The sequence below is a fragment of the Malurus melanocephalus genome, unplaced genomic scaffold (genome assembly GCF_030028575.1).
Source record: "Malurus melanocephalus ecotype Western Australia unplaced genomic scaffold, MMel_1.1 scaffold_17, whole genome shotgun sequence".
Lineage (NCBI taxonomy): Eukaryota > Metazoa > Chordata > Aves > Passeriformes > Maluridae > Malurus > Malurus melanocephalus.
Genome location: NW_026623249.1, coordinates 2078588 through 2094297, shown reverse-complemented (window position 1 = coordinate 2094297; position 15710 = coordinate 2078588). Strand labels below are relative to the sequence as shown.

Genomic DNA, 15710 nt, shown 5'->3' with positions numbered 1-15710 from the left:
TGGAAGAAGGGAGGGAGGGAGGGAAGAACAGAGAGAGGGAGGCAGAGCCAAGCCTGACACGGGCCAGAGCAGGAGGGGAGGCACTCACAAAGGCCTCGGAGGCAGGATGGAAAAGACAGTAATTACATAAGAGCACTTGGCGAGCATCTGGCTGCAGTCAGCTGGGCCCCGACAGCCCTCCCTCCCGCTCTGCTAACCAGGAGCAGCTGAGGATACGGATAACTCCGCGGGACCCTCCGCAGGGAAGCGGAGGTAAGAGGTGCTCCGCTTCTCCTCCCAGCTTGCCACGCTCTTGAAGAGTAGGGGCACAGGAGTGGAGAATAGAGGGAAGGAAAAATGGCTGAGGTAGAGGAGAAGCAGCAAGGAGGAGGAAAGGGAAGCAGAGAGGCTCTTTCTCTGCCTCTTGGTGCAAGGGATAGCTTTGCTCTGGAGGTTTTGGTGAGGGAGGACTGTGAAGGGCAAGTGTTTGTGTGTRGATGTGGGTATATGTGCAGCAACAGAGCAGACGATCCACACGTGCCACAGGGGAGCTGAGCTGTACCAAGGGGAGAAAATATCAATTTCCTTCCTCCATGCCTGTGGTAGAAAGGGGYAACAGGATGGATGCAGCCACTAAGTTAGAGACAGGCTTTGTMCCCCTACTTTGACAGTGTTGTGATGGTTACAGGAAAAGGGAGGAAACGGAGGAGGAGGAAGTAGCTGCTTTTGAGCAGGGATCATTGCAGTATTATCTGGACAATGCTTCCCTGGGCTGCCTCCAAGACAAAGTGTGTGATGAGGGAGAGGCAAGACTGCTGGGCACGCAAGGTGTCCTCAGGCTTGGACTATGCTTTAAAGCATGGCTGGCACAGGTTCACTAGATAGAATTCTCAAAATTAACTGCAAATGTGGCTGCTCTGGCAAAATACTGCTGTTCCCTTCAGTGAGCAGGGCAATATTACCCTTGCAAAAGTGTCTTTACTGGCATAAACTTCTGCCCAGCTGGGCAATGCCACCAGGGCGAGCCTTTGTTTGCTGGCTCCTGGCAGGTGCCCATTCAGCCCAGATAAGACATTGAATACAAAGTCCTGCTTGCTCCCCACTGTGAGCTGTTCTTGCAGTCAGATGAGACACAAGCAAAGGCCCCAGCTGATGAGATCCCCCATGAAGAACATCTGCTTGGCTGGGAGCAACTCAGGAGTGCAGATGRAAATGTGGGATGGAAATGAGGACAATAGCCTCCCTGCTACCTGTTTCCCTTGGAAAGGCGGAAGAGGCCAGGCATATGGCCAAGAACTGCAAAAGTGGGTAATGTCATGTTTGGAAATAAGGCAGGCAGAGAGGGACTTTGTCTTTCATGCCCCCCAGCAAATTTTTTTGCCTTTAATAGTACTGTCAGCTGCCAAAATTCCTGCCAGGAGTAGACAACACAACTGATCACAAAAACTCACTTCTGTCAGCTGGTGAGGCTCCATCAGCAAGAAGTATTGCCCTAACCTTCCCCCCTCTCATTTCCCAAAAGGGGAAACTGAGGCACGGGCAAATGTAGGCAACTTGCAGTGGATTTCATAGCACATCTGTGCTGGAGCCCRGGGAGGAGCTCAAGGACTCAGCAGTGAATTTCTCTGTTTTCTTCCTGYCCTGCTGGAAGGCATGTTCATTTCATGTTCATTGAGCTCCGGGCTGACAGGCAGCCTGAGAATATCTCCAGGCCTCCCAGCCCCCATTCCTCCCTTCCCCCCTAGCTCACAGCACATATTTTCCCAGAGTTTTCCGCTTGCTTCTCCAGTGGTTCTGGGGTCCTGCCAAACGCCAGCCACTCTCTGGGAAGCAGGGCCTCCCATTCCTAAACCAAACAAATGGGAGAAGGGAAACAGGAAAAAAATGTCCCAGAGTTTTCCGCTTGCTTCTCCAGTGGTTCTGGGGTCCTGCCAAACGCCAGCCACTCTCTGGGAAGCAGGGCCTCCCATTCCTAAACCAAACAAATGGGAGAAGGGAAACAGGAAAAAAATGTCCCAGCACACGTAGACWCTCTCAAAACCTTATTTCCCTCAGAAACCTTGGAGCTTTCTGCAGCTCCTCTTGGAAGTTTCAGGAGGCACAGTGCTGACTTGGCATTTCTGGCCCCTGCAGAAGAGAGCTATTGTCCATCCTTCCTTCTGCCTCCCAAAGATCCCTACATGCACACACACCCCTCACACAGCCAGGATGTAAAAGCCAGGTCAGTTTTGGTGCCGGATAGAATCTTCTAATCTTCATCCCCACAGAAGGGATTCTCTCATTCTGTAGTGAGAAAAAAGTCTCCTGTCTCTCCCACCCTACATTCTTCTACCCTCGAAAATGCTCTTCCTTCTGATGTTCCAGTGTGGTCACATCATGCTTACCCCAAAGGCAGCAAGCCTGGCGCCAAGCTGGGGACAATGGTCACAGCCAGGGTTTGTTTCCAGATCCCCAGTTCTGCTGGCAGGCAGCTCCCAGCAGCCAGGCTGTGCTTCAGGCCAGGCACGCCCCTCCCGTCCAAAATGCTCAGCCCTGGACCTAAGCAGGGGACATGACCAGGRGATGACACGTGCTGGAGCACAAGGCTTGGGGCTCTGCCCAGCTAGAGTGGATGACCAGAGAGGGAAAAAACTGATGCCTCTCCCAATTGGCAGCCGCTCCTGCTAGAAATATCATGCCTGGGGCAAGAGGCCACAGTGACGTGCAGAAAAAACAATGCAGGAGAGAATGAAAGATGAAGTTTGGGGACTATGAGTGGGTCAGGCACAGCTGGGGAGAGAGCATGGCCAAGTGAAGGACTTACTCATGGGACAAGGGGCTAGCGCAAAGGGCTGAGGGCAGAGTCCTGTAGCATCCTGCCTGAAGGAGCGACTGTCTCTTGCACCAATGAACCTTACCTTGTCCATCCTTGGATGTCCATCCATCCTTGTCCTGCCCTGCTGCTGTCCACCCTTTGCACAGGGTGCCATCCGTGCTGCCTGCACTTTGCTGAGCAGGGCTGCGCTGGTTGGAAGTGAAAAGGCAGAGAAAAAAGACAAACCGACAACATGCGCAGGGAAAAGGTACGTCCTAGGAAAGAGTTAAAAGACACTGAAACCCAAGCCGGTTTAGGATGGAGAGCACCCAAAGCCAGGGAGGGAGCCGGTCCAAGCCCAGCTCGCACACCCAGCCAGCGCCGAGCAGCGCCTGTGCCAAGAGCCGGCTTCCTTAAAGCCATGGGCCCGGGGGCTGGCCCTGCAGGCGGAGGGGAGCCGGCGAGCAGGGGCTGGGAAGCGAACAGGGGAGCCCTCGGCCCCCAGGGTGAGCAGCTGCGCTGTGCCGGGGGGCAGGCAGCGGGATGGGGGCACAGGCTGCGAGAGGGGCTTTCTCAGCTGCTTGGCGTGCCTGTCTTTCGTAAGCATACTTCTCTGCAAGCCGCAGAGCTTCACGTCCTTCGCCTTCGGCAGCGGAGCAGCTCCCCTCTGGTGTGCCCGCAAAGGCTGCGCTGGGGAGCCTGCCGTCCCCTTGGGAAGGTGCTGGGGGCTGCCTGAGAACCCACGGGGCATCGGGGAGGGGCTGAGCCACCGGCATGGCTGGGGTTTGGTGGGGGAAAGGAGGGGGCTGAAGGGGAGGAGAAAGAGGCCTCTCTGCCAAGAGAGGTGGGTCAGTCTCCATGTGGGGCATGGGGATTTTTGGGTTAGGTTCCTGTGAAGAGTTGGTATGCAGTGATTTTAGGGCTGAAAATTTTTTTTACAGAGCATTCCACAGATTGAGCAGCCTACCAGAGCATACTTTTGCTAAAGAACTGTTGAGGTTGGACTTATTGATCCTAGAGGTCTTTTTCAACCTCAGCAGTTCTGTGATTCTCTCTCCTTCCTCTATCCCAGCCTGGGGAGTGAATATCCTTGCGTCTTCAATGGTTGGCCTAGTCAGCATCGAGCCTTATTCCAGGGTCAGCACCAAGTCATCACTGGCCTGGGCAGAAGGGTGTGGGACATCCTCTTGTGCCATGTGGTTGCTGCTCCGATTGCAGATTTGAACATCCAGGGAATAGGACCGTGTAACCTCCCTCCAGGACAATGCCATCTCATCCCACCCCCAGCTCCAGACACAGAAAGATGTTTTGTCATGATCTCTGCTCCATCCCTCGTGTCCTCCCCCTTCTTATACCTCACTCTGGCACTTCCTCATATCTTCCCAGGTCACCATGGACATAATCTACCTGCGCACATCCCTGACCTTCCTTTTTCTCCCTCTTGTTGTGTTTGGGGCACCGGCTGATGAACCCAACCTCACACAACCAGGCCCTGGTGCTTGCAAGCGCTGTTGTGACTCACTGGACTCTTCCACAGACACCCCACCAGTCCCTCCCAGCCATCACCACTTTCCTTATCCAGTGCCAGAGGTCCGTCCCTATATCAACATCACCATTCTGAAGGGTAAGTCTTTGCCCTGCGATGCCAAGGGACTGATGGCATTGCAGGGGAGGTGACAGCGGGATTGCTGGCATGCTGGTTGTGCTAACAAGCAGCCAGGTGCCATCCTGGGGGATAAGTGGCCACACACACTGTGCCCAGGGCTTAGGCGTTTTGTGCTGTGAAGAGGAGCAGCCTGGGGGGATGGAGGTCAGTATGTATCCCTGCTGGGACCTCTGTGTCTCAGTATGCTGCCTGCTACCAGCTCTTCCTCCCTGCTAACACGGGAGTGGCAGTGACAGCCTCTTGCCCAGCTGGGAGGATGCATTCCTTGCCTCAGACTTACAGAGTCCTGTAGTGCCTGAGGGAAGGAATGCTCCTTATCAACTGCAAAAGAAGCATGTTTGGAGGGCATTGGCACCCAGGGAGTTTGGGGGAAACCTCCAGCTCTGTGGGTCMCATGTGTTTTGGAGCAGGAGGAGGGCAGAGGGAAGCAGCAGTTATTTGCAAGCACCTCCAGGCTAAACTGGCAGTGACCCCCAGCTCATTCCATCCTCCTATGGCTGGCTTGGCTAACGGGAAAAGGCTCCCTATTTTAGATCAGCTCCTCCCTTCAGGGCTCCCCTTTTAGCCTTTGCTGCAGGCAAAAGCCTGTTCCCAGCTGGATGCTGCCACTTGCTTCTTGTAGCTCTGTGGTTTCTCTGGGTTAATTGGGCAATGCTCTCCCTTCCCTGCCCTGCCTGCAAGTAGCTGCAATCCATCAAAGCTCAGGAGGGTGTCTAGGGCCGGTAGGGGCCTAGACTAGAGAGGGTGTTTTAGGGAGACCTACAATATCATGGAGAGAAGGGAAAGAACAAGACATGAATTTTGAATGCTGTCACTTTGTGCTGGAGGCTGCTCTGAGCACCATTTCTTCTCTCTATACACGAAATACATTCTGGTGCTGGTCTCTCTCTGTACTGATGCCTGCACAAGTGTGAGATGGGCAACACACACATGCCATGGTAGAGCTGCAGTACTAATTACACAGGATCCCCAAAGCATGCCAGTACTGCCAAAGTACCATCCCTCTAACTTGCCCTGCTCCATCTGCTAAGTCCAGCTTGGATCTTTTCCCTCTGACCCACCCCACTGTTCCACCCTAATCATATTCCCCTGCAGGTTAGCAGTTGTTCCCCTTCTCCAGCCTACAGCAAGAGCAGTGCACATCCTGTGTGGATAATTGGATCRTAGCAGAGGTGTGCAGATGGGCAGGGCTGTGCTGGAGGTAAAGGAGTGTGGAAGAAGAAGAGGCCAAGAGACCCAGTGATACTTTTTACTTCTGGGCTCCCTCTGAGGCTGAAGTCTCCTAGGGACAGGTCCTGGTGCCTCCAGCAGAGCCATATCACTTGGTGAGCAGGGGATTCATGGTCTCCAGTCACTCCCAGACCTCTGCTAGCTCCTTTGCTRTGAAGAGCAATAGTGTGACCCTCAGAAGTGTTCCCTTTTCTGGCATTGCCCTATTCTTGTGCAATCCTCTGTCTCCTCATTAGGCTTTCTCACTACACTTCCACATCTTCTGGTATCACACGGGAGTTGTGTCCTCTGTTTTCTCCTGTAGGAGAGAAAGGAGACCGGGGAGAGCCTGGGATGCCAGGGAAATGGGGCAAAGAAGGACCACGAGGCGAGCGGGGCGTCCAGGGCCAGAAAGGCAGCAAAGGACAGATGGGCAYAGCGGGAGATCCCTGCAAACATCAGTACGCCGCGTTCTCTGTCGGTCGCAAGAAAGCGCTGCACAGCAGCGAGGGCTTCCAGGTGTTGATCTTTGACACCGTCTTCGTCAACCTCTACAGCCACTTCGACATGTTCAATGGCAAATTCTACTGCTCAGTGGGCGGGCTTTACTATCTCAGCCTCAACGTCCACACCTGGAACTTCAAGGAGACCTACATGCACATCATGCACAACGAAGAAGCAGCGGTCATCCTGTAYGCCCAGCCCAGCGACCGCAGCATCATGCAGAGCCAGAGCCTCATGCTGGAKCTTCAGGAGAATGATGAGATCTGGGTGAGGCTCTACAAGCGGGAGAGGGAGAATGCCATTTACAGTGATGATGTTGATGTGTACATCACCTTCAGTGGGTACTTGGTCAAGCCCAGCATTGAATAACTTCCTTTCCTCTTCCTTTGAGCCTCTTAGGCCTTTTCCTTTTTTTATTTTTTTCTCTTCTCTCTCTCTTTATTGCCCATAACCACTGCAAATCACTTGGAAATGGGCYTGTGAAATCTCAGGCACTGAGTGTGAAACTTGCCACACTGGCTCCCACCTCACGCTCTCTTGTAGCCAGACCTGTATCTGTCCACTTACATCGCGACCCTGCCACCTCTTGCCCCTCACCTCATAATCCCAATTTAGATTATTGGCTTCTTCTCAATCTGCCAGCAAGCTGCCTCTGGCATTTAGAGTTCTAGAGCAAGAGGAAAGCTCAAATGCTGCTCCTGGGCCTGTGTCCCTCCTTGGGGCTTCATACACAAAGGACTCCTGTGGAAAGGGCTGGAAAGTCCCCACTACTGAGGTGCATCCTGGCTCCTCTCCATCCCACCCACACATACCAGTTTTGCAGCCTGAAACATGGTCTTAGTGTCACCTCTGACACCTCTAGTCCAGAGAGTGGACTGGGGTCTGATGGTCTTCTGCAGCACAGGGAAGATGTAGGAGCACTGACAGAGGGTATTATCTTTCCAAAAAGGGAACTTTTTTCCTAAACATTTTTCCTAAAATGTACCACTGGCTTTACTTTGGCATCTTTCTGTGTCACAGAGTCCAGGTTAGCTGTCAAAGCTAGACCTGGTGGCATTGTGCTCCTCAGTGCCAGCTCTAGCTCTAGCTCTTCAAGGAGATGAAGGGCCAGACCCTTAATGGGCATCTGCCATCGGTTCAGTAGGGGCCACCATTCTGTTTCCACTAGGGATCACCAGTACAGAGCATGAGAGAGAGATCACCCTTGCAAACCTCCCTCCCACACCCCCCCTGGGGTACTACTCAGTCTTGGCTCCTCAGTCTTGGCTCCTCAGAGAGAGAACCCAAATCTGCTGTCTTTTGGCAGAGGTGCCATTTCATTGTCCTCCTGAAGGTGGATCTCCCACACTGGTATTGAAGGACCGCTGTTTCAGGGCCTGAGCTGAAGGTGGTGGGGCAATTGCAGTTAAATCAGCTCCAAACCTGCCACTTCTTTGCCTCTGTGATGGAAAAGAGATAGAGGTGAGACTGCAGCACCTTGCCCAAGGGTTAAAAGCTTCCCCACTRTGTGGTCTGTGCCCTTTTCTGGCAAGCTCATCAGAGTAACTGAGAAAAGCATTGGCTAAAACAAACCCCTGCTCTTTTTGTCAGGTTGAAGATGTTGCAGTGAGAAAGGAATGCCAGTGGTAGGGTTTTCTAGTACTATTTATGTTGGTCTCACGCTGCTCCCACTTGCATCCCTCTGGAGGGGATGCTACAGTCCTGGGGGAWGCAGGTGAGGCTGGCTCAGCACTTTAGGAAACCTATTTCCACATGCTGTGATGCTCCCATGTAGAGCAGTACCAAGAGTTGTCTCCTTTTTGAGTCTCAGGGCAGGACAAGCAGGAGACACACAGGTATTTCTCCTCTGCTCATCAGTGAACATGCCATCCTCTGACTTAGCCAGGTTCTGCACTCTCGTGGTTAGTCATGGGCTCTGCCTGTGGCACCTGGTGCTGCCAGGGCTCTCCCATAAGAAGTGTGAATTGTTATACAGATTAAGTCTGGTACACACAGCCCAGAATGGCAAAGGAGCAGGGACCAAGGCTAATATTAAAAATGACCTTGAGAAAATTTTAGGGGATTTTGTCTCTTATCCGGTYTGCTTACCCTCCATGCTTTTCTAAGGAAGCTGTACAGACTGTAGTGGTTTTCAGGAACTTTGTTCTGCATCCTCCCCACCACTGTCAATGAGGCAATGAGCATAAAAACAAGATTTCACTGAGGCAAGGCTGGTTTTTTTCTCACAGGGAAACATATGATGAAGGGATCATGTGAGATCAAAGGAGACTGTGAGTTTCTTCCTCCCTCTTAGCAGGTCAAGTGTGTGGAGTTACTCAGAGATAGGATTTCATATTGCAGAGGAAGCAGCAAGCTGGAGGTGATGCTCAGGACCGAATCCCTTTCTCTCTTCCTCAACAGGCTGCAAACCCAGATATAATCTATGTACAGGGTGTAGTGCCCCAGGCCTCCCTGAAGAGAAGCAACCCTCTTTAACACTGAATATCATCTCCATAAACAAGCTTCCTTCTTCCTCCTTTCCTATTTGGTGATTGAATGCTGGTGACAGGTTTCCTTTGCTATCCATGAGCAGCCAGAGGGTGCCTGATGCACATGAGAGAGGAGGGCAGGGGGACCAATGGGTGTGTTTAACAGGCTTCTGGTGCTAAACAAGATGACATTCCCTTGGTGCTAAATCAGATTTCAGGAGTATTGGGTGCTTTCTGGAAGGTGTACTAGGTTGAGTTGTGATGTTTTCTGGAATTAATGGTGCTTTATGTAACTAAACCAAACAAACTCAGAGAACTTCTGTATATACATATTTTTTCAGTGGTATTAAACTTTTTTCCTTGGTTGTTTTGCACTTAAATCTGTTTTTGTCTCCCAACCTATTCCATCTAGCTCTGGTTATTGCTGAATGGTGTGGTGAAAAAGACACTGACCTGAAAAAGACAGGTACAAAGTCTAACTCAGCTCTGAAACTTCCCTGGGTAATCTTTGGCAATCTTGTGWCTGTTTCCTTTGTGAAGAACTATTTCCTTAAAGTATTTGCTGCTTGAACACTTCTAATTAGCCTTTTCTTTTTGCTGGAAAAGCTTCCAGCAAATTCAAAGAAGGATTCTTTGGAAATTACAAAAACGAATTCCAGGACAGTACAGTGGGTTGTAGGAATAGGCTTCAAGTACTTAATTATATTGAGGAAGGCTGGGTTRGTGTTGGAGTTCTCTTAAGGGAGATCAGATCCTTTATCCTATGAAATTTTTAGCTCATTCTTCTATCAAGTACTTGGTAAGTATGAGTGTTTTCCGTTTTCCCTGTGACATTTCTGTTTTCTCTGCCAAGAGCTGAAGGCCAGGAAGTACAGAGTGGGAGGGATAGTAAACTGTTGATTGGGCACTTGTGCTTCCTAACATTGGAATGAGTGGGAGTTGCAGAGTTAAGCTGGACACACATGTTTGTAAGACCTGTGTGTGATGAGAAAGGCCTGAGATTCAGGTCAGAGGTGGCAAGACAAGTGGCAATTGCCCATAAAGTTGGGGGGAAAGGGAAGACATGAGTGGAGGGTGGAGACCTGTAAGCTTGAGTGAAAGATCTAGAAGGAGTAGAATCCAAAAGACATGGAAATTACTTTTGGAGGTCTCAGTCCAAGCCAAAGTGGGGTTTTGTTTATTATCTTTGGGCTGAGGAGACTCCTGCTGAGGTAGAAGGACAGACAAAACATCAAGACGAGGTGCCCATATAGGACATTCTGTTTTGAGTTTCATTTGCCTTCACATAGTTTCTCCTGTGGTTTGACATGTACCAGGCACTTYATTTGGCAAGGGGTGGAATACACAATCATACACATCCCTGCAGGCCTCTCTGGTCCTTTGTCAGGCTCAGAGCAAGGGCTATMTATATCCCAGCAAATGCAATACTCTCTCAGGTCAGAGCCCAGCCTTCTTCCCATTTTCTATTTACTTCTGAGGAAGCAGATAGAAATGTGTCCTCAGGAAGTTCAGTGGTTGTTTGCGCATGTTCCTTGAGGTGAGATGATGGCAGATTGGAAGTAACTTTGTCATACGTACAAAAGGTGAGGGAAGGAGGGAGGGAGGAGGGGGACCGGAAATGTGTGGCCACATCTTCAAGAAAATGATTTGACATTTCAGCCTGCCACCTGAAGAGTGTCTCCAGCCAAATCCYGAGGGCTAGGATGCATGGTGACAGGCAGGATCTGCAGCTGGTACCACCCATCACACCATGGACACCCAACCAGGGAGTTGCTGTAGGTGGGGCTCAGCTCAGGCAAGGTGGACCCTGCAGTGCTTGGAAGGAACAAGGTCTAGCCTGGGTCAGATAAGCCCTGCTGCCCTGCCAATGAGGGCACTCATGCCCTGAAGGCCATGAGACATTAATTAATTAGTTAATCCATTCATTCATTCATTCATTCATTCATTCATTCATTCATTCATTCATTCACCCAGGTCTGTTCTTTTCCATGAAATGGAGCTGCCCTGTGAAATGTGATTCAGGGGTTGGTTCAGCCAGTATCTCTCTCTCCTGGGCAAAGCAAGTGTGTCCTGGGGTGTGCAGCCACAAGACTTCTGCAGCTGTGTCTTCCTTTTCCCCTAAAGAGTGATCCAAGCTCTGCTGCAAAGGGCTCTGTGGACACGTCTCAAGCTTGTTGAGACAAGCTGCCATTTAAACTGCCTTCCTGCAGGTTTGTGGTCTTGCAGGTATGAAAGGAAGGGAGTGAGAGAGAGGACATGAAGGGCAGGATATGGTGCTGTCTCTGGGACAGAATGCACATGCCAGGGACAATTCAGGAGTAGCTGGAGGCCCTGCAACAGCTCCTTGCCCTGTCAGAGTTGTGGGAAAGGGGAAGAGAGAAGCAGKGCAAGAAAAGGAATATACAAGGAGACCTTTGACCCTTCTGGRGGCACTCAGGTGGGCATAGATGGATGTGCCTGCACCCAAAGCACCAGGGAGAGCAGGGACACAACACAGCAGGACCTAGCTCCATATCCCTTCAGAGCCTTTGTCACAGCAGGGGCAGTCACAGGGAGTGTCTCTGGCCTTGCCCAAGCTGCCAGCTCTGGTGCAAGATCTGCCCCACATCCGTGCACAGTTCAGGGGCTGTCACACTGTACTATAGCAGGTTTCCCCTCTGCTGCAGCCTGCGGTCCCTCCTCCTTTCCCAACCCCCCCAGACAACCTGTTTCACTCACACCTCAGCCTTGTGTACCTCCCAGAGTCCGGAGAGGGAGAGGGGAAATGCAACACTGCAGCCAGAATTGCCCAGTGCCGCAGAGCTACCACTTCCCTCCATCTAGCACATTGCAGCCAGACACCAGCAGTGGATTCAGCCTGCCCAAATATCCTTTCTCTCAGCTTCCCTTTCCCATTGCTGGAAAAGGAGATGCTATAGGGTTTGAAGAGCTGGATGTGGACCCTGCTCATGGCTATGTGAATGGTGGGGCACAGCTGCCTTTGAGGGTAATTGTTCCAATCATGTGGCGTGGCCCTTCTCTGACCACAGTGGCAAAGCAGGCACTTGCCCAGCCACACCATGCTTGAGAGGCCAGTTTGGTGCACACTCTGCTGTGACACCCACACATGAACACACACACATGTTCCAGCCTCATATGGACATCTCTCACCTTCTTGCCAACGGAAACTGTTGCCCTTTGCAAGCCTGGCCCACTCTGAAGATGCTATCAGGAGGTGAGCAGAGYGGGGCTGAGGCTCCAGGGCCCTTTGGGCACTGCTCCCTCGTCTAATGGCATGCCTTCTCCTTCACCCACGAGCTCTCTGTGATCTCCCACCTTGCAGTTATACCACAGTGAGGGCCAGCGCGGACGGTTTAAATCAAAGGCTTCTGACAGTTTCTCATTCCACAGACCATTCAGTCTCTTAAGTGTCACCTAACTCACAAATGACCCAGAAATTTTTGCAAAACTTCATGCTTTTCCCAGTCTCTGTTTATAGCAGAAGGGAGGGAGCGGGATGTAAAGCTCTTGGCTTGGAGAAACTAAGGAGCAGGGAACTCCCCATCTACCTGGTGAGGTTGTAAATAGAGCCCTGAGTGAGTGGGAGGCAGGAGGCTGATCTGGTTCTTCATTCATTTGAAGGTGCTTGCACCCATGGCAGTGTGGGTGAGGATGGAGAGGCACAGAGGTGCCTCCACTGCCAGTGGGGTGAGCTGCAGCGCACCTCTGAGGGGGCAGATGTGCCCAAGCCTCACCAGGAGGCCACTACTGACGACAGATGCAACGCTTCCAAGTAGCCAGAGGAAGAAAAGGTCMTGGAGAAGGAGGAGGACAACAGGTCTCCTGTCTGATTGAACCCCAACCTGCAGGCATCATTTTCACTGTTCTGACCTCCTGCTCTGATGCCTTGGCTGCCTTCTAGGTGTTTGACCCAGCAATGCTCCAGAGCAAACATCTTCCATGGGTGCCTGACTGTCACTGCATTCTGTTTGCCCTGCACAAACTTTTCTGGGCTTATGGCATTCTCACATTCACCCCTAGAGACACTTTTATTTCCTCCTCACATTCTTCCCCTGAAACAGTGGGATGGGCATATGACTAGAAAGGACATGCCAGGTAACGAAGCCCTGTCACCTGCATCCACAGTGATTCAGCAGCTCTTTAGGGCCAAGGGTCCACAGGATTACCACTCCACACACAATCCAAAACACCTCCCCAGCCCTTGCTTTGCCCCAACTCCCACTTTTCTATTGTTGTGTAGCTGGTAGCATTTTTGTAATCTTAAGAGAATTATGTAGGCTTTTATAGCTATATTACATGATTTTTTTTTTATTTTTTTAATTCTATTTGTTTATTACATGGCAGATACTGAAGCACTCCCCTGACCCTCAGACAGGCTTGCTTATCCTCTCTCATCCCCAGTCCTGCCAGCTGTGGAGGCAGAACAGCTGTGCCTTCAGTTCAGTGGCTACACCAGGCAGGGACAGGGGTGGATTGGCTTAGTCCACGACTCTCTTGTTCTGCAGAATGACAACCTGAGCCTGGAGAAAATGGACAGAGGATGAATGCAGAGCCTTCCTTTTGCTGCAGGTCTTTTTTTTTCASTCCTCCTTCACGTTCCTGTGCCAGTCCTCCTCACCATTTCAAAGCATCGCACAGAGAACTCTGGGAGTGCGAAGTGCAGGGGGAGCAGTGGGAGGGAGGGTCGGGTGAGGACTGAGACGGGCGAGAGGAAAAGGTCAGTGACGCAAGCCCGAAGCGATGGCTCTCAGCTGAGCTGCTCGSCTGTTTGTCCGTGGGGCGCGCTGTTTCTACTCGGCAGCAATTCGCACATCTGGGGACCACAACGCCTTCCACCGCCCACGCTCTTCCCTCCCCCACCACGGGGGCTGAGGCAGGGAGGGGATAGCAGAGAGAGATACTGCACCAGCCTGCCAGCATCATTTCCAAGACCAAAAGGAAAAAAGCCCTGAGCAGTCCTTTTTATTAGCCATCTTCCCTCTGAACAATGAGCATCTCTGATGAAGGAACCTGCTGCCTTCAAAGAGGGTGGGGAGAGTTGCAGGAAAGGGGGGAATCTTTCTCTTGTGGTGCCCAGAAGGTCAGCACTGGAGAAATATAATGACACCCTCATCCTCAAAACAAAAAGCAGTAAGTACGTGTTTCCTATTAGAATTAAAGCCTCACCTGAGTTAGCCCGTGGCTATAAGAAGSGACCCTGTGCCTGCACGCACGTGCTGTCCTTGGCCTGTTTCYAGGGTAAGCATTCAAGTGGAGCCAAGTGCTTGATGCCCCCCKGCACCCCCAGGCCTGACCTGTGCTCAGTGTGTGCGTGTGTTTGTGAGCACCAATGTGTGCACAGSTGCAAGCACAGGGCACTGCCCCCACGGACCTTCCCTGCAGCCTGCTCCCATCTGTAGGGCACAACAACTGCTGCAAAGAGCCCTCCTAGCCCTGTTGGAGCTGCAGACAGAGGGAGGATGAAATTAAAAACCGCTTCAGTGGTCTGTGCCCTTTCCTGCCTTTTATGTGGCAGGTACCAGAGCACCAGGGAATGGTGATACTCAAAATGACATTTCCCCCACGCCCATGCATGTCAGTCAGGAAGAGAAGAGGAGGAAAGTGTAACCCTGTGTGTACTTCTCTCAAGGAACCAAACCCCATTTTTCCTGAGACTTCTACATCCCATTTCCCAAGTAGGAGCACAGCCTACAGAGCAGCTTGGGCTTTGTGTTATGGCAGTGAACCTGACAGGTACCACATTTACAGGGCTCTGTGTTGCATCTCTCAAGGGGCATCTACATGCTCCTCAGAGACCACAGTGAGGAAAACAGTAGTGTCCACAGTGCTTGTTTTTCCTCCAGGTGGTGGTCTTGCAATGTTCACTGGGATCTGGTTAGTAATTTCCACTAACATGCAGCCTTGCCTACCCAAAGCCAGAAATTAGGATTTTCAGTTGTGTGTAGCCWTACCCAAAAGCCTCATCAAGCTGCAGAGCCAGTCTGCTACTGGCATTTCATCTCAGAGGAGGGCTCCACAGGAGGAAAAGTGCTCAGAGGAGCMATCCCACAGCTGAAACCTGGCAGAGGTGCACTCCCAGGAGGGAAGAGGAGCCCTTTGGGCTGAGCTGTTTCACAAGGTAGTGGTACATCACTTGAGGGAGTGGAGTGCCCTCAACTCCTTGGGTCAGTGGTGGAGCCGAACACCACCCTTCCTTTGCATTCCATACAGCCAGGCACACTGGCTGTGGCCTGTCTCATCAGACCTTCTGTCTCCCAAGGTGGGGAGCAGCAACGATAGAGGGCAAATGGGAGGAGAGTTGAACCTGAGAAATCACAGAGCAGAGGAAAAATGGCTCTTCTGGCTGAGCCCTGGGGAGACACAGAAATGAAATTCCTGAGCAGCGAGCTGTAAGGAGACAGGAAGCTGCCTCCAAACAAGTAATTTCTGTTCAGGCATTTTAATGACAAGAAAGTTAATAATTGCTGCAGTCACAAATCAATAACCCCCAGAGATGCTAAAGGGGAAGTAGGGGGTTGGCCTTTGGACAAGGATGACATCATCAACCATATTTTAAAACACAACCAACAATCTAATTAGCTCCCTTTCTAGAAACTGTTCAGGCATGAGATGAAGTAAACAGAGGAGCAAGGAGAGCTCTAAGCAGAATGGGGGTGGTGGCTGTAATGATTTTTTCCTTTAGAGAAGGAAGGGAAATGTGATTAAACTGGGAGCAAGCCTTTATAATCAAAATACCTGAGGCTTTATTCTCAAGAATCTCCTTACAGTATCTTGTCTTGCCTTCAAGCAATTTTGAATGTACAATAAATCTCTAAATTCTTCTCAATTTATTTGGTCTGGAAGCCATAATTTCTTCATATTAGGCTTGTCAAGTAATTGTACCCTCTAACTTTAAAGAGAGAGAGATGTAACACATTGACAGGCTGAAAAACAGAGCAGGGCTTTATCTCTCCAAGACTGCCCAGATAATAAGGTAACAATTTCCCTCAAGGACAAGAGCAGTCACTGATGCTGAATAACAAATCTGCCAGCATGCAGCTCATTGCCTTGCCTAGGCGTAGATTTGGTGTAAGGCTGTTCTCTGAGTCCA

At 51.1% G+C, this 15710-nt stretch overlaps 1 protein-coding gene across 3 annotated transcripts; it reads left to right on the top strand.

Annotated features, from left to right (window-relative positions):
- The first annotated feature begins 51 nt into the window (after nt 1-51).
- Nucleotides 52-8586, top strand: C1QTNF6 (C1q and TNF related 6). 3 transcript variants are annotated; one of them, XM_057387750.1, is made up of 3 exons: nt 52-252; nt 4160-4397; nt 5974-8586. In XM_057387750.1, the coding sequence occupies exons 2-3, from the start codon at nt 4166-4168 to the stop codon at nt 6519-6521; spliced, it is 780 nt and encodes a 259-aa protein (XP_057243733.1). In that variant the 5' UTR covers nt 52-252; nt 4160-4165; the 3' UTR covers nt 6522-8586. The 3 variants fall into 3 exon arrangements, with proteins under 3 accessions (XP_057243733.1, XP_057243726.1, XP_057243742.1); XM_057387743.1 differs by lacking the exon at nt 52-252 and adding an exon at nt 2990-3041; XM_057387759.1 differs by lacking the exon at nt 52-252 and adding an exon at nt 3174-3279.
- Nucleotides 8587-15710: the final 7124 nt, after the last annotated feature.